This window comes from Sorex araneus, chromosome 9, assembly GCF_027595985.1.
Source record: "Sorex araneus isolate mSorAra2 chromosome 9, mSorAra2.pri, whole genome shotgun sequence".
Lineage (NCBI taxonomy): Eukaryota > Metazoa > Chordata > Mammalia > Eulipotyphla > Soricidae > Sorex > Sorex araneus.
In genome coordinates this window covers 63,370,517-63,391,837 of record NC_073310.1, presented here as the reverse complement: position 1 = coordinate 63,391,837, position 21,321 = coordinate 63,370,517, and the positions used below count along the sequence as shown (strand labels likewise).

Here is a 21,321-nt window from a genome sequence, read left to right as displayed (position 1 = left end):
AAAAGCCAGTGGAGAGAAAAGCAATTGGTCCTATCAAGGTGATGGACATTCTAGGAATGATTTTAAAGAACAAGATTCCACTGTCCTTCCAAGACTCACCCATTTCAAGCATACACTTCAGTGCTCTTGACTCTGAAGGGGTGGTGCCAGCATGCCCACCAGGGAAATTTAGATAGCTTCCATCATCCCGGGGCAGCATGGAGCTTTTGCTCCTTTGGATTTCTCCCAGTGGGAATGTTTTTTTGGAACGGGGAAGCGGTGTGAAGACAGGAACCTTTAATTATTCCACGTGGAGACGCATCCCACGGCTTCCGGAACAAACCACAGGGCCTCACATTCTGTCTTAATTTTTATGTTTATTAGTGACATGGTAAATAGGTACATGGGTATCTCCACACATTTTATACACATGTATTTAAATAAAATAAGGAAAAAGAAAAGAGCGTATTCCAAGAGTGGGGTCTGGGGGGCCACTCAGACAGGTTGCACTGTATAAAAATCTCCACATTTATAAAAGTTGGGGGGCCCACTGTTTGTCCACACCTGGGAAACCAGCTCCAACATGCTGAAGGGTTGCCTCAAATACAGACAGGCTCTAAAAGGCACATAAAGGAGTGAGGCAGCATCTGCAATGTTGTGAGACCAGGCAGGGCTGGTGCATTGCTAGAACATTCTCAGTGAGGAGGCTGCCAAAGGGGTTGCTGACAGAGAGGCTGCTGATGGATGGGTTCACTTGACCTCAGTTTCCCCTCCTCCCTGGGGCTCCACATCTGAGTGACAGTGAGGTGACCTCTGTGAAGGCCTATGGGAGTGGTACCAGCCCCCAGGACAGAGCCCCTTGCGGTGGAGCCAGGAGGAGGGCGTGGCTGTTTCCGAAGCTCCCACACTCTGCTTTGGCTTGCAGATTTGGGAGTCGCTTCCTCCCGCCATGCCCCATATCTGCCCTGCTCTCTGGGCCCTGCAATGAGCTGGTCTAATGCTCCGAGTTCTTTCACAAGTGTTTGCTTAAAAAGCCCATGAGTGAGTTTCTTTCAGGGACCTGTTATGTCTGGATTGATTTAAAAAAAAGAAAAAAAAAACAACACCCAGAGGAACTAATCTTTATGGGTCAAAGATCAGGTATGGTGACAGAATTAGGGCATCACTTGGGGGCTGTTGGGAGGGCTTTCCTCTAAACATTTTATATACCTCTGGTCTCTTCCCTGTGAATCCAATCCCACCACGGAGCTAGTACCTAGTGCCCCCACTGGCTGGCGTGGGCCTGTCGGACTCTGCGAGGTGTGTGTAGTTCTCCCCCATGGACAGGAATGCCTTCTGGGAGTTGGACTTGGTTCCCAGCAGCTTCACCGCTGCTAGAGAGGGGTTAACTCCCCAGCTAGGGCAGTGTGTTCTGTCTACACCCGTCTGACCGGAATGGCCCAGGAAGCCACTTCCCATGGAGTTTTCCACTGGAGCCAACCACCTGGTTTAAGACATCATACATAGAGTCTGTGGGCAGCTCCATTTCAAATCAAGGGTCATTATTAACATCAGGATACAGATGTTCCAAATACCTTGTAAAGTTCTGGTTGATCATACTTAAGATTCAGGATATCAATTTAAAAATAATGAAGGCCAGTGTAAACATGCTTTAGATACATAGGTCTATAAAATATTGCACATATGTATAAAATTTTGTTCAGCATTTCATCAGAGTAATTTTTCATCATTATAAGAAGAATACAAAATTGTGCAGACTATATATGACTTTGGTCAGTTTTACTTCAAAAATGCCATCATTATACATGACTATGGATTATTTACAAATGTTGTTGTAAGCATCAAGTTTTTGTGGTGATTAACTTCAAGATGATGGGAGAGTAGCTTAGATAAAGATTATTTCACAAAGTTATTGGACTATCAGGATTAACCATCAAAATGAGTAGCAAAGCTAGAACAGGTAATTCTAAATAAAGTCCTCTGGAAGCCATTTCCTGGGTATATCTCACATCTGCTTAACTTTATTTCCTTCCGGTTTATAGTTGCCAAGTTTTGTCTGTGCATATCAGATTGAGGTATAGCATTTACTCCTCAGCTACATACTGGAGTTTCTTCTTGTAGATATTAAAAATCGTCCGTGTACTCACACATCGTGCTGGTGTTTCACATGTATTCTAGACATGTTACCATTATTTTAAAGCACTTTGTGGGATCGGGAAGACCTTGATATTTATGGATTGGTCAATGGCAAATTGTTTCGCCTTGTTTGGCATTAGCACCACACCCGTAGGGTACAGATGCAACTCTTTAGCTCCTTGTCGAGGTCCAGCCTCCTGCATGCAGTCTGTGCTCAGCCCCCCAAGTTACCTTGTGAGCCCCAAGATGATGTTTTCAATAAAAGGAAATACTAGTGCAAAGTGTGCAAAGCTAAATCAAGCAGATGTGAGCCTCTGGACAGTGTGAATAAATGTTATTTCGACTAGAAGGCGGCAAGGTGTGAAGGGAAACTGTCTCCCAATACCATTTTGCTTTTCCTTGTAGGCTGTCTAAAATCCCCAAGCAGCTCTGTTTATTTACCTGGACACAATGCTTGTCTTAGAAGGACACTTAGGGAGCGGGTTTGAGAACTAGCTAGCCACATCAAATTCAGATCCTAGATGGCTTCGGTCAGCCTAGAGAAATGGGAAATAAATAAATAGGTCTCCTGGCTTACAAGATTCTCATTGTCGTTTCAAAAGTACTTTCACAGTACCAACAACATAGGCTTATCTCCCTGAGCCGGAGGGTCATCCGCAATGCTTGTTTTTCGTCGGGAGGTGTGAGAGAATTCCACGGGATACAGTAGTATTGGAAGCTTCCGTCCTAGTTCACCTTCAGAAGTCTTGTATCACTCAGCCATTTCACCTTGGCGAGTTGGGTTTACCTGGAAAGCAAGCTTGGTGCCCATACCAAGAGCGTCTGCCAAAGTAGGCTGCTAAGAGCGAAAGAGTCAGCCACAACTGCAGAGTCAGTCTGTGGTGTCCAGGATACGCCTTCCCTGCAGGGGGAAGTGCGAGCACCTCAGGATTGGCTCCTGGAAGTGCTGAGAGTCTCCAGGGGCCATGTGGCCCTGCGGGTTTGGGCTCACCTGCGGGTATGGGCACCCCCTGTGCTGCACCCAACTGTCTGTCTGTCTGTCCCTCCATCTGTTCGTCCATCTGTCCATTCCTTCTTTCCTTTGAACAGGACTCGAGCTTGAGTTCTTTTTGGTCTTGGGTGTTGCCTGTCAGGCATCCGGGGTTTTCTCGTTTGTCAGCTGTTCCCTGTCGGTCACATCCTCCTGTGGGGGTCTTGACCTGTCAAAGAATCCACACTGCAGCAAAAGAGAGGGAAGCAAAGGCACAAAAATCAGGACCCTCAGCATTTACGACATGCATCCCCCTAAGCTCATCGCCGCTCTGTGTGTTTCTCAGGGACCCGGAGTTCTGTGGATAGAATCTGCACAGTCGGGTCCTCCAAATGGTGAGGGGACCGCTGTCGCCTGTCCTTTCAGTGTCCAGTGCTTCCTCCAACCATGTCCTGGAGGAGGAGGCTGCCCCGTGTCACACAGACCACATGGGGGTCACACACAGCCCCAGGTTTCTCTCTCCTCAGCGTGTTCTCCAGAGTCGCAGCTGCATTAGCTGCTGCATTTCCCTGGACAAGGGAGACTACTGGCATGTCCAGTTGGCCCCCTTGGACAGAGCACAGCGAGGTGCATGGAGAGGGGGTTCCACCCTCCCGCCTATCTCTTGGCATTGGGTGGAGTCCATAGTATATGAGAATCTACAAGTCCACGACACTTGTAGATTTTCTGAAGCTCTATCTACAATTTAGGAAAGAGTGGCTCTTAGGACCTTCCTTCTTCTAAATTATTTGGAGTAGGAGCAAATGTCTTCTCCTAAAAATGTGGAATCACATTTGTGATATGTTTATATATATCTGACGGGGAAGGTGAGTAACTGAGTGGGCATTGATGGGCAGGTGAGTGAGTGTCTGTGTAAGCAGCTCACTAAGCTATGCCCAGTTGGCATTTTGGTGCTACACAGCCCTTTGGCACCCAAAGGGCATAGCCCAGAGATATAGTTGAATCTAAGAAATAGTGCAGAGTTGAAAACCTGATCCTGGATTTTCAGTACTACATGTATTTGTAGCATTTTAAGTTTCTTTTTGAATCTTTCATTTCTTTGGGGATGATTAATGCTCTTATGCTTCTACTATCAATTTCAGGTTCTGTGACCATTCTTCTTTGCCATCATGTCTTTTCCTGATTTGAATCTATTTCTGGTGCTGCTCTGTTCTGTTAAGGTTGTTGTACTGAATTTAGTTTCCACGGCCCGTGTGCATTATTACAGTGTTCTCAGTTACTACTTGGGAAGATTGTCATGACCTGTTGTCTTCCATCTGTTTCTTAATGGCCTTTTGTATGTCGTATGGTTTTTGTTTTATCAATCAACCAAATTGATTCATGTCAATTTTTTTTTATATAGGGAAATGCATAGAGTTAGAGAGTATCTCGCCCGCACGGCAGAGCCTGGTAAGCTACCTGTGGTTTATTCGTTATGCCAAAAACAGTAACGACAAGTCTCACAATGGAGACATTACTGGTGCCCGTTTGAGGAAATCGATGATCAATGGGATGACAGTGATACAGTGATATATGAATAATAACATCCATGGTTAGGGAAAACACGGGTTAGGAAGATTGGTCAATGGTTGGAACTAACCACAAGAGTGTGTGGGGCAGAGGGTAGATGAGATAGAGAAGAGACCCCTGTGACAATAATTGCTGGGACTGATCACACTGGACAAGAGCCGAGGGGTAAAAGTAGGTAAGAGATATTGTGGACAACCTTTCAGTATCTATATTGCAAACCACAGTGCCCCAAAGGAGAGAGAGAGAGAGAAGAAAAGCACCTGCCATAGGGGCAGGCAGGGGGTGTGTGTGGGGGGTCATGGGAGGGAACCTGGGGACACGGGTGCTGGAAACGCACACTAGTAGAGGGATGGGTGTTGGAACACTGTGTGACTGAAACCTGATCATGAACAGCATTGTAAAAAAATAAAAATAAAAATAAAAATGAATAAAATGTGGAATCTTAGTTCTTGCTGATGGGCTCTTGTATTGGGAGGCCAAGCCAGCAGTTGGGACTTTCTAATTATGGAGGTTTCTTGGAGGGTGGTGGAAGGGGGTGTGCACTATTCTTCAGCTGGAACCTATCACCATATCACAGAAATACAGGTACTATATTAGTATCACTGTATCACTGTTATCCGTTGTTCACCAATTTGCTCGAGCGGGCACCAGTAACGTCTCCATTGTGAGACTTGTTGTTACTGTTTTTGGCATATCCAATACTCCACGGGTAGCTTGCCAGGCTCTGCCATGCGAGCAGTATACGCTTGGTAGCTTGCCGGGCACTCCGAGAGGGACAGAGGAATCAAACCTGGGTCAGCTGCATGCAAGGCAAATGCCCTACCCACTGTGCTATCGCTCCAGCCCTATATTAGTAGTAATGTAAAAGTCTAGTTCTATTTCTAAATACCAGAAAAGTCTATTTTCGCTATTTCACAGAGATTGTGTGGGCTCAGAATAGCACAAAACAGCTGATAATGGTCTTCAAGACATCATTTAACCCACCAGGCCAGGTTTTCTCCATTTATTAAGCATACCACATGTTTTAAATTAAAAGTGATTTTGGAAAACTACAGCAATAGCAGTTGACTAAGATGTGATCGGTTCATTACTCTTTTAGTCATGTCAGTGTGACATTGCTTCTATTTTGCAATCAAAAACTCCAGGAAACTTGGCAGTTATGTTGATTTGGGGGCCAGAAATTAATGGCTGTTGTAGACTTATAAAAAGGAAACTTTGATAAAATACACGAAAGAATAAGTTAAGGCTTCCTACTGAATGAACTGGCAAGATCTTTAAAAAAGGAACAAGTTTAGAGATATTATAACATGAATGATTTATTTGGACTAATTGATAGTCCAAGGTTAAAAAAAATCGGAACTGCTCTTTATTAGTTGCATCTGTGAGGGCTTATAAAATTATCTTGAAGGATTGATGATTGTACCAAGTCAGTAAAATGCTAAAGAGCTTGGTTAATTAAACCAGACCAAGAATTTCATTATAACATTACTGCTCTAAGCAATAAGAAAGAAGATCATAGGTCTTAATTAATCATGTCTCAGTCTCTATATGTTTATTTACCAGAAATGGAGATAAAAGCAACATTAAACAGCTCCAGTCTTCTTGAATGTCAACGATGCAAGCATATTAAGTTTGCCAAAGCAAACAAGGTAATGATGTTCCCTTTATGTCTTTTAGACTGTTACACACACACACACACACACACACACACACACACACACACACACACACAAAGCATGCCTTATAGCTTTAGCACTATCTTTCTAAATTCCTACGTTTATCTTTCCAAACCCCCTCAGCGGCCTCCCAGCTCAAAGAGAAAAAGAAAGTAAATAAACTTACCTTCCATAATGCTAAGGTCAAAATGGCCAGAACCAGTAATCCCAGAAGTATTGCTAGTATTATTACCCATAGCGGGATTGAGAAGGAAACATTTGGGGTTGCCCAAATAACTGATGTCTTAATCTGAAATAGAAAACAAATGATCGCGAATTTGAAAGCTGGCAAAATAAAGCAACATTTACCAATATAACATGGGGGGATAGTTCTGATAGAACAAGATGGAAGTCATCGGTGGGGGCAGGGGAGGGGTTAAAGGACTTGAATATGGAATCAAAAATACTAGAACATTACTGGATTTTCTAGCATGGGCACGGAATCTTGGTGGGTATTTGGTGTATAACAGCAGAGGGAAACAAAACAAAACAAAATAAAACAAAACAGAATAGGAATTTGTTTGATCAAGCAAGAGTTGCGTAGGAAGGTCCTTCAACTGGGCCAGGCCTTTATGTACCAGTGGGGTCTATGAAAGGCCAAGTCTTGACATGTTTGTCCACAGAAATGAGAGAATTCCACTGAGAGGGAGGGACTGTTCAGTCGGAGGTAGGAAGTCAGACATCTATCTCATCACACAACCCTAAATTTCATAGAGGAAAGTGGGTCCCAGGGAGTTTCAATGATTCATCCAAGTAATCAGCAAGCTTGGCCTTCTCGGCTGGGAGTCTGCCCCCTCAGTGAAGGATAGGGCGGGGGTGGGAGCCTGAGCCTGTAGCCCCCTTGCAGAGAACTCTAGCTCCCTGAAGCGAGAGTGCCGCCCTCATCCTACCCCTGAATTCCAGCTCCCGAAGAATTAATCTGTAGGTTCTCCACTTGCAGGGGCTGCACTCTGGAGGCCTGCAGGACCAGCAGGACCACAAGCTCTCCAGTGTCTTTGGTCATCGCTGCCTCTCCCCTGGGGGCTGAGCCTCTGGAGGACAGACGAGCAGAGAAGCTGCCGATCCTCCAACAAAGCCAAGGAGACACCCGGCCAAGCTCTTTCATTCGCACTTTGGACAAGCCCCACTGCCACGTGTATTTAGATCCGACATGTATCATGGACTGCCCTTGGCACCGTATAATCCCACGAATGGCCAACATCCAGAGACTTAAAACCAAGCTCCAAGAAGAGAGCGACGTAGAGAGTCTCTTGCCCCCGCGCCTGGCTATCTTCCCCAGGGCCTCTCAGAGGGGGTGGGCTTCAGTTTCCCTCCCTACCCTGAGCAGAGCTCCCTCCACTGAAGACCTCCAGAGCCTAACCACAGCCATGCTCAAGGCCCCTCTCCACACATTCAGATGAGCCTCACGTATGAAGGAACTGGCAGAGGAACCCAGTGTGGAACCCAGGGCTGAGACCTCCAAGCCTGCTTGGATCGGGACTGGACCTCTTCTGCCCAGATTCCCCATTTTCCAGTAGCTAGGCGGTCACACACAGGGACTGCCCCTGGCGCCATGTAATTCCACCAGCGGCCAACATCCAGAGATTATAAAACCAAGCTCCTGGAAGACATCTTATAGCCTGGCAAGCTACCGAGAGTTTCCTGCCCACATGGGAGAGCCTCGCAAACTCCCCATGGCGTATTCATATGCAAAACCAGTAACAATGATGGATCTCATTCCCCTGATCCTGATAGAGTCTCCTATGTGGCACCATTGGAAAAGATGAGTAAAGAGAGGCTTCTAAAATCTCAGGGCTAGGATGAATGGAGACGTTACTGAGGCCACTAGAGAAATTTGACGATCAACGGGATGATGATGATGATGATGATGATGATGATGATGATGATGTATCATGGGAATGTAAACTGGAAAACTGTATGGAGCTCCCTCCTTCTGGATAAAGTAATAAAATAACCCAGCAATCTGCTTTAGGGTATCTACCTGATGAATACAAAAACACGAGCCTCCCAGGTTAGGGTTATCCCAGTGTTTGTGGGAGAGTAACTAAAACACAGAAGCCACTGAGGTGTCCCTTGGCAGATGGTTGGGTAAAGAGGGAAGGGGACATTATACCAAGACATGTTGTGACTCAGCCATGAAAATAGAAGACATTTTGCCAGTCACAGCAAAATGCAAGGAACTTGAGGAAATTGTGCCATTTAAAGTGGTTTTTTCTTTTTTCAGCATTGATGGGAAATGAATGACCCAACAATCAGTGGAGCAGGAGGTGCCGAGTGGGGTCTCTTGAACAGGAGTCGGGGGTACAGGACACACACCAGATTGACTGGTTTTTCTTCTACATTTTGCCCCTGACGATTCTGACAGTCTAGTCTTGAAAAAGGCCTGAGTGCAGCTTTCCTCACCGCCCCCAGTTCTGAAGTTCATCAGGATCTACCCCCTCCTCCCGCTCCCACCAACACAGTTCCTGGCCCCCACCTCTCCGCGCTGCTTCCCCAGTGCCTCAGAGCTTGTGCTGGTAGGACACATTCCTCTCTGTCATCGTATGTAATTAAGAGGACAGCACAGAAAGGGTTTTTCCAAGAAGGCAAATCCGGGTCAAGGGTGTGGTTCATGCGGTGGAGCACATGCCATGCAGATGGGGAGGAGGGGGACCCCTGGAGATTAATCCCCGGCAGCACATGGTCCTTTGAGCACCACCGGAAATAGCTCTGACCTCCATTCCCCTTCCCCCTTCTGCTCTCCAGTGTGGCCAGGCCAAAGAGCAGCCATGGGAGTCCCAGGGGAGGAGGAAGAGGCAATGTTGGTGCCGTCTTTACTAGCCTGCATTCCACATGACCCACGTGGACGTCTTGCCTTGAGCATGTCCACGGGGCTTGAAGGCTGCCTGTCCTCTTAGTTGAAACTGGGCACGGCCACAGAGACCTTCTTTCACACCAAAGGTGACCCTACATGCATCCTGGGTTTTCCTGAGTCAAAAAGTGACTCCAACAAGGATGGTGAAAGAGAAAACTCACCACGGAACCCAGAGCGTTTCTTCATGTTTCCTGTACAGGAAGGAGGGGAATGGGATCCCTGTGCCCCTGATGTAGATGTGGCATGAAGGACATGTTCTGAGAACAGTGAGCTGGCACTCCTGGCCACAGCAACAGGCCACTTCATCTGCAGGTAGGATAGGACGTGCCACTGTCACGCTTTGTGGATGCCTTCACATCTACTTAAATTTGTACTAGTGCACTGGAATTACAGAAGGGTTTGGGGGAAGCTTGGCCAAGAAACAGAATATTGGAGAATACCCAAGTGTTGTACTCCGTATTTATATTTGCCTTGCAGATAATTTGGCCAAGAGGCTTAGGTTTATTCACCGGACAATAAATAATGAGAAAAATGAGTCTTCATTTTCTTAGAGTTTCTGAGGACAAAATCCTGATTTATAGGGAACATTTTTCATTTATTTCAAATAATATTGATTAAACACCATGTTCTCTGTAGCTCAGTTGGTGTTATCATCAGCTCCAGGCTCTAGACTAAGGAGTTCCGAGAGAAGGATGATGTAAACCACATGTGAAATTTAAGGCTGATAGTGGCCCCGTCCCCAAACTGGATAAGACAATGGCACTAATTTTAATAAATGTATTTCATTAAACTAAGTGCCAAGACTTATTATTTAACATATAATTGACATATATTTTAATCAGACATTGGACATTTAAAAATTACGTCTCTGAAATCTAGTGCATATGTCATAGGTGTAACATAGCAATGGCTATCACTGCTTCAACTGAACTCGCTAAGTCTCGCTTTATTAAATTCTTTCACCAAGAAGGTGACCCCAAGGCAGAAGATGGATTTATTTAGGGCTAAAGTTTTGCTTTGGAGAGTATGGGTTTGTGGTTACAGGGCTTTTAATAAACATTTACAGTGAATTTAAAAGTTGTTCTATAAGTTGGTGCATTTTAAAAGGAGGGGTATGTTGAGGTATGGTGGTGCCAAAAATTTAGGAGGGAAGCAGAATTGCACACCAACAAATCAATCCATTTTAATGTGTCAATAACTCAGAGCTCTTCAAAGAAATAGTATGACTTTACCAATTCATTGATAATTATCTGCAATTTTAGGAAGTGGGGCTCATAAATTGTAAATGGCTTAGATGCTTTTAAAGTGATGCTAAGTAGGAGCATTTAATCTTACCCTCATCATGCCATAAATCTTGTTGCTCATTACTATGGTTGAGAGACCATAAATAAATCTTTAATATGTCTACATTTTATCATGTAGACATTTATGATATGTTGTTGTATATTTTGACAAAATACCAGGGTAGAAGGGAAAAGCTCCCTTGTATTTGCAACTATAATTAATGTTGACATCTGTATTTATGTATCACAGAATCTTGTGTAAATACACTTTAGTGGGGTCACAAGAATGTTTTAAGTCAGTGTACCAAGACACCCTACCTACAGTGCCATGTGGAAGAAAACAACAACAGAAAACCAAGTAACCGAACACACATTTTAAACAACATTTAAATGTCCCCTATGCTGTGTAAGTTTGAACTGCAGTTACTTAATTAAAAAAAATCCATGTTAAGGTCTTGAAGTATTACAATTCTTGGAATCAAATGGATTTACCACTGATGTGTGAGTTTTAATTTTGTTGTTAATTTTGTGTATGTGTGTGTGTGTGTGTGTTTGGGTCAGTGCTCTGGGGCTGCTCTTGGCTCAGTGCTCTGGGTTGTTCCCAATTGTGCTCAGGTGATACTTTGGTGATAGGGGCGGAACTGGAATTTCCTACATGCAATTCATACTCTCCACCCTTTGAGCTACCTCACTGGCCCCTAGGTACAAGTTTGTGGCTTTTTTTTCTTTTTTGGTCACACGCGGCAATGCACAGGAGTTACTCCTGGCTCTGCACTCAGGAATTACTCCTGGCGGTCCTCAGGGGACCATATGGGATGCTGGGAATCAAACCTTGGCCACATGCAAGGCAAATGCCCTACCCGCTGTGCTATCGATCCAGCCCCGCTATGTGTAAGTTTTTAAGTAAAGATTGTCCTAAATTATTTTATGATAACTCCCTTTGTAGTTATGCTAGACAATAATACTCCCTTACAGATGTAAATTGTAGAATTGGGCTCTCATCATATGACACAAAATTCCAAATCTCATTGTTGAGCCAAAAAAGTGATTTATTTTCTTTGCTGCATTGTTGTAATAATTATTTGGTGTCTTCCCTCATACAATTAGTATCTCAGGAAGAGTTTGCTTGTTGCGTGTGTGTGTGTGCGCGCGCGCGCGCGCCTGCACACACACATACACACACACACACACACACACGTGCGCGCGCGCAAGATGCAGATGGAAATGGCTACCTTCCCCAACACAGTAAGCTTATAGAGACTTCAAGAACTGCTTCAACTATGTGTATGTTGAAAAGGGGCTACAAACAAATGCATCATCTCAGACTAGGGCCTTAGAAACAAGCAGATGTGCTAGAGACTCTCTAAAGGAGAAAGAACGGGGAGCTTTCCTTCCAGCTGAGGAGAGATCAGGGCTTCTGATGAGTCGTCCACACTGATTCTTCCACCCTAACCCTTCAGCAAAAGCTTTGAGGAAGTCCCTAAGAGAACAGTGCACCAACAACAGGCACAGTTCATGCAAACCCAGTCCCAGAGAAATAATTTCCTGGTATTACTGGCTTTCAACAGGCAAGACCTCTAGTGAACCAGGGATCTTGAAATGTTTTTCCAATAAGACTTTCCTGGAAGGTGCGGTAAATCATCTACACAAGATAACAAGACTTTCAAATATGCAGTAACAAGCCGGTGGGGCTGGGGGAGGCACGTGTGGGATCTCTTTGGGGGCTCCTTTGAGAGATGCGGAGAACAGCAGGCTGTCACCTGTGGCCAGGACAGAGAGCGCCCCACTGGAGGCGACTGCCTGGAACATGTGTTTCTGTTATGGAACACATGCTCGGGGAAAACCAAAGGCCCAGATTTATCTTCCCTAGAGCGACGAGCCTTTGAACGTCTCTGGATGAACGCTCAGTATTAACCCCCACAAAGCCTCTCTTTTTTAGGTTGAACATAAATCCAAACTATAGCAGACATCTCGTGAGAGTGAGGGAGGCCAGCTAAATGAAGAAAGCTGTGGCGAGGCTGGCTTGTAGATGCCACTGAAGTTTCCAGAAGGAGTTTGGCTGAGCAAATCCCCGGATGTTCCCAGCCTTCCTCAGACAGCCAGAGAAGGCCCAGATGTCTTGGGAAGCTCCCTAGCACTTCCTGAGACCTGAAACCCGTTCCAGGTACAACATGAGGGTGTAGAGACGCTGTTTCTTATCAATCTTCTTCACAGTTCTTCCAGAGGAAAAACTAACTTCCTTCCTTCCCTCCTTCCCTCCTTCCTTCCTTCCTTCCTTCCTTCCTTCCTTCCTTCCTTCCTTCCTTCCTTCCTTCCTTCCTTCCTTCCTTCCTTCCTTCCTTCCTTCCTTCCTTCCTTCCTTCCTTCCTTCTTTCCCTCTCTCTTTTTTTTTTGGGCGGGTGGGTTATACCCCACAGTGCTCAGGGCTTCTCTCTGGCTCTCTGCTCAGGGATCACTCTTGGTAGGCTCAGAGATGTGAGGGATAAAACCCAGGTTGAACATGTGTGAGGTAAACGCCCTACACACTGAACTATCATTTTGGGTTCCAAAGCAAAGTTTTCCTAAATCAAGTAATCACTTAAATTAGAACAGGCTGAACAGTGAACAAAAATTATTACTTCTGATTTTTTTTTTCAGTGTCAGGGCTTAAACCCAGGGCCTCACACATGTGTTATGCCACTGAGGTATACATCCTTGCCTAAAGATCCTTTCAATGAAACGATCTGAGCTTGTATTTCCTTTCAAAGATACTCACAGCTATGCTTCCTCCTGGGAGTTTGGCTGGTTGATCTTTATAAGGCATCTTCTTGACTTCAAAGGACACCAGGGATGCAAGAGAATAGGGGTCATTTTTCCGCTGAAAGTAAAAATATTTATTTAGATTTATTTTACAACGAGCATTAAAAATTATACTGGCAGCCAGCCAATTGTCTCTCATGCTTTCTCTTTCTAAAATAAAATTTCCTTCCTCTTTCCCCTTTCACTTTCATCCCCACCCGTCGTCCATCCACGCCTCCATTATTCATCTATTCCCCACCCTCTGTTCATCCGTCATCAGTTCAGATATTCGCAGAACTGTTCGTGCAACCATCCAACAAAGCATTCATCCTCTTACTGATAAGAGACTTTGTCTTCGGATTCAAAGACTTGGTATCAAAAGGTTAAAATAGAAACAGATCATCAGAGTCATACAAAGGAATAGCACAAAGATTTTTAAATGTTGCTATTGCTGGGGGCTAAGGCAGAAGCAGAATGGGAGACACAATTCTTGGTAGCTGATCAAGGGAAATATTTTGGGAGAGAGAAGGGTACTGGCTTATAAAGAAATTGACCGCATTTTGTCTTATCTGGGAGTCCAGCACAGAGGCTGGACACAGTGCTATTGGGATTTGGGGTTACATGGGGGACAGTCTCATGCGTCACAGGGTATTTAGCAGCACCCCTGGCCTCCCGGATAGCTGGTACCACTCCTCCAGTTGTGATCGTAAAGAATGTGTCTAATTATTGCCACCCTGCCCCTGGGAATCCAGATCCTGTTGGCGAAGGACCTGCGACCTAGAACCATGCAGTATTTTAGACAAAACTTTCCAGTCAAAGCCTTTGGCTTCATTAGTTCTTGTACTTAACACAATAAAGTCAAGGGAAAATATTTAAGATGAGCTCAAGGTGGGTCATTTTGAGATTTGAATGTCTGTACTCCACTTGACATCAAGCAGTAATTGAATCTGTCAGTGGTGGACTGGAACTGGCTCATAATGGCTCTTGAGAACAGACCGGGTAAAATTTTAAGATTTCTCAGTGCCAGCTTAACAGAACCATACAGTCAAACTCACATATGAAAACCTTAGTAATTTACACTTTAGAAAAGGGAATAAGCACTCAAGACTCAGCATTTCCTAAAGATTTCACTGCATCTGGCTGATAGGGATGCTCTTGGCATTATTCATGTCTGTAAGGGATAAGCGAGCGGATGGAGTTCCGTGGATGTGTCTCTTCCCAAGCCTGGAGTCAGCAATGCCACATAGGCAAGCTTGGGACCCACCTTGCTGGGGATATTTACAGCATGGGAATCAGCAATTAGAATAATTTCCACATTGCATCTTCTTTCTCCCAGAATGCAGCTTATTATTAAATAATAATGCTATCATGTTACTCTCTATATCTCTATCACATCACTATATTTCAATGTTGACTTTTTGGAGGCCAAGTCAGTTTATTAGATGATATTTTCTTAAAACCCATTCTCAGATGATATTTTCTTTAAAAAACTTTTTTTTTTTTTAGTTTTTTTCTTGATGAAAGAATGTTTTTTCTCTCCAACAGTTTCCATTTCCTCTACATGATAAGGACATCCCGGAGTATGCAAAACTTTAAAATACTTAAAGTCACTATATCTTTGGCTTTTTCTTTCTTTCCACCCCTGCATTCCAAGATAAGCAACTTTATTCATTTAGAAATTCTTTTTTTGCTTGTTATTCTCCTGCTGTTCTCTTATCTTCTGGCAGTTCCATTTTAACTGAGAGCTCTGAAAGCTTAGTTTTGTGTGTGTGTGTGTTGTGTGTGTGAGAGAGAGAGACAGAGAGACAGAGATAGAGAGAGGGAGAGAGGGAGAGAGCAAGACAGACAAAGACAGAGGGAGGCAGAGCCAGAGACGGAAGTATTTTATAAAATGAGGAAATCTTTGTTCAGAAGACTTTTATGTACTTGATGATTTAAATATGTGTTCTTTACATGCGTGCTGGCTGACACAGGAAGCACATGACAAACTCTGGTGATGAGATTCTGCGTCAGGGTTATAATAACACACGCAGGTGTGGGTCTAGCTCTCAGACCTCCACGAGTTTTCTCTTTGTGTTTCAAGTTCAATCAGGGATTGATGGAAAAATAAATGTCCTATGCTTGATCTTGGCGAACAGAATGTGTGAGAATGCCAGGCCCATCACTGCAGCCACAGGGAGGTTTCACCCTGCCTGGTTCTGCGTTGGTGAGCACGGACGTTTCCTGAACCGGAGATGGGATTTGACTCTAGAATGTAGATAATGGAGAAACGTGTTTCTCGGAGGGAATTTTCCTCACCTGCTTCCTTTCCGCCTTCCGCTCGGGGCCAGTTTGATTCTTGCTCCCATTTCCATCCATCACTGACCTTTCCTGATGTTCCTATTGCCCCCGCCCCAAGCTTTGCCACAGAAGCACCTGGGGTCAGGCTGCCACGTTCCAAATCAGCAGGTTTGAGATGACACTTTGTCTGCATTTCTGACTTTCCCAGCTTTAGCTTTTCTCCACTACTACGCTCTCCAAGAAGGCTGTCGAAGAATAGACGGCCTCAGGCGTGAATCATAATGTCTCTGTGTTCTGCGCCCCTTGTGGGCATGGACCCATTTTATCATTTTATGACCTCAGATTGGTTATTCCAAGATCTCCTCATCTGATACCACCAATTCGGCATCACCATTCGGTCACGGAATGGGACCCCTCCGATTAGAACAGGCGCTTAGGAAGTGGTCAGAGGTCTGTTCAGTGGGGGCTGCTGGGCACAGGGAGGACGCGAGATGCTCTTCCTTTGCTCTGAAGCAGTGCAAACTGGACTCTGGACTGGAACCGCGGCAGAGCCAGCACACAAGGCAGCCTACAGATCTATCGGTTTCTCATTTTAAGTTTATCCTCCCAAATCAAAACGTCTTCTATTCTCAACAGAAAGATGCATTTTGATTTTTCATTTTTCTCAGATGCCCCAGACCTCCAAGGAATGGAAACGAAAGCTTGTTGGCTATGACCAGCTGGTTCAACATTAAAAAGTTCTACTCATCCTGCATTCACGGATTCCCTCTGCAAAGTGGACTGCCTTGTGCTATGCTCTTTATGTAACTGCTCTATTCTTAAGCTAGAAAAAGTCTCCACTCCCAAACAGCCGTCTACTCAGGTAATACAACCACCGCCAGCGCCTGGAGTCAGGATTGAAATAGCGGCTGCATTACTGTGTTACTATCCATTGATAACATCTTTGGAACCTTGAACTTGGCCCATGTAACCATTCCTCCTCAAAAAATGCCCCTTTTCTTTGTCCTTGCCAAGTCACTCTAGCTGTGGTTTGCAGCCCGCCTCTTCTATACTTTTGCAGAGTGCTTGGCTTAGGGCCACTGTGCCAATAACAGTTAGGTTGTTGATAAGGGATGGCGAGGAGAGTGAGATTTCTGAGTGGGTTCAACTCAGAGCGTGACCAATCACAACCCCAGCTTCCCTGCTCTGAACTTTCTGGAACAGTTAGTGCATGGATCCACTCAGTACAGGCAGTTCAACATTCAACACAATGTGTCTTGTGAGAGGATTATGCCCGCGCCAGACTGGTAAAATGTTAAACTTACTAAAAACTTTCTGTTGTTGGTTTTGTGGCCACAACCAGAGGTGCTCAGGACGTCCTCCTGGCTCTGCACTCAGGGATCCCTCCTGGGGGGACTCAGGGGACCACAGGTGGTTCTGGGGGTTGCATGGAAGGTGAGCACCCTACCTGCTGTCCTACTGCTCTGTCCCTAATCTTACTCCAAACAAGATGCCGTCTCCAGTGACCGCCACAGGCCAGAAAACCACTTAGCATCAATCTTGATGAAATCTTCCTGTGACCAGGAAGTCAGAAATCCTGGGCATGAAGAATTGTCAGCTGTTTGCCCTGGATCAGAAAACGTTTCTCTGCTTCTGTGGAGGTTGTATGATAAAACCATCAAAGCTGTGTGTAGGGGTAGAGTGTGAGAGGCTGGGAGAGCGAGCAGGACAGCCAGTTAATGAGAGCACGGTGGGGGGGGGGGGGAGGAAGTGAGAGGGGCGGGGTTCCCCGGGCTTCCCGATTCCATTACCTGGAGAAATGTCTCTGCCCAGAGCCGGGATCGGACTTTCAGGACCACACTCTCTCCTCTTGCGAGACGACTGACTGCGCAGGAAATCTGTAAGCACTCGATATTTGTGCAATTCTGTGGAGAGGAAAGAAAGGAGGAACAGCAGAAAACCAGTGCTTTTATGATGGAGAAATCAGTATTCCCCCACATTAAGTGATTATTATTTGGGGGGCACACTCGATGGTGTTCAGGGCTTACACCTGGCTCTGTGCTCAGGGATCACTCCTGACTGTGCCCGGGGTGCTAGGGATTAAACCTGGGTTTGCCACATGTGAGGCAAGTAGTGCCTTACCCGCAGTACTGCCTTGCCAGCCACCCCCAATTATTAATTTAAAACCCTTTTGAACTGGAGTCCCAAGCAGTGCTCAGGATGCACAGGGGTCACGCCTGGTAATTCTTGGCTAGCCAGGCCAGAAGGTTCCAGCACAGGCTCTGCGGTGTTCAAGGTGCCCAGTGCCACCCCAGGCATGTCCAAGGCTTCCCCAAATCATTAAGAAAATTATCAATAATTTGTTCTTCATTCAATAAGAGCAACAGCATTGAAGCAGGCAAGACCGGCAGGAATGCTGCACCCACATACAGGGGTGATGGGAGAAGCCACGCCACCGGAAGCCCGGTGAGTAATCATGGATTGTTTCTGGGGGCAGTAAGGAATTTCCTGTATCCAGCCGGACCGTTGGCTTTGCTCCCTCAGAGTTCAGGTGTAGGTTCCTCACGGCTTTCCTAGCTCCCGCCGTGGGATGACCGAGGCCTAGGAAGCATCTGTAGAAGAACCCGGAATGAAGGAACTCTTTGAGACCCCCAGGAGCCGTGACATCATCTCCTACATTTGCCTCTCTCTCGAGATAACTCTCCGGTGATGAGGCAGGATCCCTTCGGTGAGGTCCCTTCTTCAAGGTGTTTTTGAAACCACTTTCTCGAGTCTCCTGGCTTAGCGTGGGCCGCTGATGTCAGAACTGCACGTTTGTGGCAAGCGCTGGTGTCTCCCGTGCTCTGCCTTGGGACTGCATTTTCCGGTGGGGTGGGGCCTGCTGAGTCGGGATGCTGGACACCTCCCTGTCTGTCCATTTTTGTGCCAGGCACGGGGGAGCCTTCTTGAATGGTCCCCTTCACTGATCTGAAGTTATATTGTGCCCAATGCTAGGTCCATTTTAAAAACTGTCTCCAGCACTGATAAACGCAAAAATCCATGTATCGGCTATGATGTGAAGGGACCAGTTGAGCATTTCTTGTGGGTGAATTGTTTAAGTGCAGAGGATCCAGAGGAACATATTACCACAAAATCTTTTTCAGAGAACCTCAGAGTTTTATTGAAAAAAAAAAAAACAGACCCCCCCCGCCCCAAGTTCTGCACGATGTGCATTTGATCAGTTATGGTAGGACCAGATTTCTCCAGGAAGCCCCCAAGGACAGGCGCTGGGCTGACTGGTTGTCTGACAGCTGGGCACTGAGAGGTGTGGGGTCACAACCTTGTCCCCCAAAAGGCTCTCCCGCCTACTTTGGGGCCTTTATGGGTGGGCTGTGTGAGCGAGGCCACCCTCTGGAGCCAGAGGCGCGCTTTTATGAGCTCCTTGGGATGCTGGGGTGCAGCTCCCAGTGCGCTGGCCCTGCCGGAGGATCTGGGAAGGGGGTGCTTGGGGTGAAGCTCCGGGCAGGAGAAACCATCAGCGAGCAGGACGGGCGGGGCCTCCTGGTACATCTCTTGGTGATACCGGACACGAGACTAGAGTGTGTTTAGTAAAGAGGAGAAAAGGTACTGGGGGATGGGTGGAAACGAGAGAGGAAGAGACACCAAATCGTGTGCTAAGGAATCTTCTGGTTTGTGCTACAGGGAATAGGGAGTCCACGAAGCTTTGAAAGTGAGGGTAGCGTCAGACGTGTGTCTTAGAGGGACACGAGAAGTGAGGAAGAAATGGGGGGTGGGTGGAAAGGCTCCATGGGAGACCAAGAGAGAGGGAGAGGGAGAGAGCGAGGGAGAGAGCGAGGGAGAGAGAGAGAAGCGGGGAGGATGAGGGTCTATCGCAAGAATTTCAGGAGAGATGAAGAAGGCTCTTGAAGAGAAGAGCAAGATCAATGTGAAGGAAGTTTTGGAGGGGTGGGGGAGGGGACGGTGGAAGGAGCTCCCTGAACTGGAAAACTGGGAAGCTCTGGGCCGGGGGTTTGGATTCTAGCATGGCTGAGACTGGGAATTCTAGACAACGGTGCTGGGGGGATCACGGGGTCCGTCCACGGTGCTGGACTGGAAGTGGCTCGCACACAGCGAAGGCAAAGATGGCAGATGCTTCTGGGGGTGGCCGGAATAAGGATCAGGCAGGACATGACCTGAAAGAGCAATAAAAAGGAGGAGCGGGAGGGGCGGGGGGGTGGGGAGGTGGTTGAAGTGGAGTTCTGAGATCAGCAGCGGGGCAGGGTGGGCAGAAGCCAGGCCAGCACCAAGCTGTGGGAGGCAGGTCAAAGGGAGGAAGGGAGCAGAGGAGAAGGTTTGGGGGGATGCCAAGGAATGCAGTAGTTTCAGGAAGTGGCTGATAGTATCAAATGATGGAATGGATTAGAAGGATAAGGTTTCCGTAAGCAGAATAGGGAAGGATGGGGCGATAACTATCAAAGCAGCAGGAGGCCCCCACGGGAAGGCAAAGATATTCTTAGGCAGAAGAGAAATTACATTTCAGTGTCACTGACTCCATTTTTTTCCTATGCAAATTGGAACTTCTGATCCCAACTGGGATGTTGGCATTTTGCACTTTTCAAATTCCTAATCAGAAATGTGATTCAGTAAGTTGTTTTTAACTAAACAAAAACTGTAGGAGGTCTTATTTCTGCTTTTGATTTTAGAATAAACTCTGCATAATAACTTTCTCTCCAGAGTTGTTTGACTGCAGGACATGGGAAGGTGGATGCTTTATAATTTTTTGAACCTGAGTTCAATTTTGAATTTCCACTTGAGTTTTAATTTTGAATAATTTTCAGAGAGAGAGAGAGAGAGAGTAAAATTTGAGTGAACAAAATCAGATATGGAGATCAAGAGTTGTCTTGCTCTCATCTGTAAGTGATAAATCTCTGTGATAACCAGAAGTGATCTTGCCTTAAAACACTTTAGTAAGAGCAGACGCGAAAGAATCTAACAAAAGAGCCCAAAACTTTTCCAGAGTTTCTATTCTTGGGTTCCTTGCCTGCCTCTGTGTATGAGGGAGATACACACCACAGTGGAAATGAAAGAAAATCAGTTTGAAACTCTGTGTCTAGCTGGTCAGTCCTCTAGGATCTGGGTAATTGGCCGTCCAGGGGTTCTCATGAACATACTGGCAGTCCAGTCCATCATAGCTTTATTTTCTATCATTCCTCCTGGAAGAAGGTTTACAAAAAGACTCAATAGACAGTTTATACATTTGTCCCAAACTAAACAGCATTTTAATTGCCTTATGCTTTTTCTGCTTGTATGGCTTTTAAATCACAGAATCCTGAAACGTGCAGGGACTGCATCATCTGCTGACAGAGCCTTTTGCCACACAGTTTCCTGTGCTCACAATACAACTTTCTCTCTTGATTCCATTTGGACTCACTCTGTTAGACTTGCTTCTTCGACTTCAGACATTTCCGCACTTGAATCACATCATGTGGTCAAGCTGGACTGCGTGTCAGCACGTGTGTGAGAGCACCACGAGAAAACAAGCCAAAAGCAACACTTGAACCCTTCTATAAGTGTCCAGGTGAGGGGCCTTCCTTGTGGGAGGGTCCAGGAAAGGAATGATCCCTGATGTGCAGGCTGGCGCCGTGGTGTACAGAGGATGGAGGGCTCAGGATGGCTTCACCGCCGACCTCCATGTTAAGATTCCCCAGGGACTTCGGCCCTTAAGCCTGGACTCTCCCTTCTCCTCAGTCCTGATCTCCCAGCAGAGAGGTGAGGCCCACGGTTGGCTCCACACCCATC

At 46.0% G+C, this 21,321-nt stretch overlaps 1 protein-coding gene across 1 annotated transcript in view; it reads right to left on the bottom strand.

The window, feature by feature from the left end:
• Positions 1 to 348: 348 nt before the first annotated feature.
• The window catches only part of ITGA8 (integrin subunit alpha 8), a 138,363-nt gene continuing 117,390 nt past the window's right edge, over positions 349 to 21,321 (bottom strand). The window contains exons 27-30 of the mRNA XM_012932026.2: positions 17,355 to 17,468; positions 13,262 to 13,363; positions 6,497 to 6,619; positions 349 to 3,331 (exon numbers count right to left, since the gene is read on the bottom strand). Of these exons, the coding sequence (XP_012787480.2) occupies positions 3,245 to 3,331; positions 6,497 to 6,619; positions 13,262 to 13,363; positions 17,355 to 17,468 (426 nt within the window). The 3' untranslated portion in view covers positions 349 to 3,244. The remainder of the gene's footprint in view (positions 3,332 to 6,496; positions 6,620 to 13,261; positions 13,364 to 17,354; positions 17,469 to 21,321) is intronic.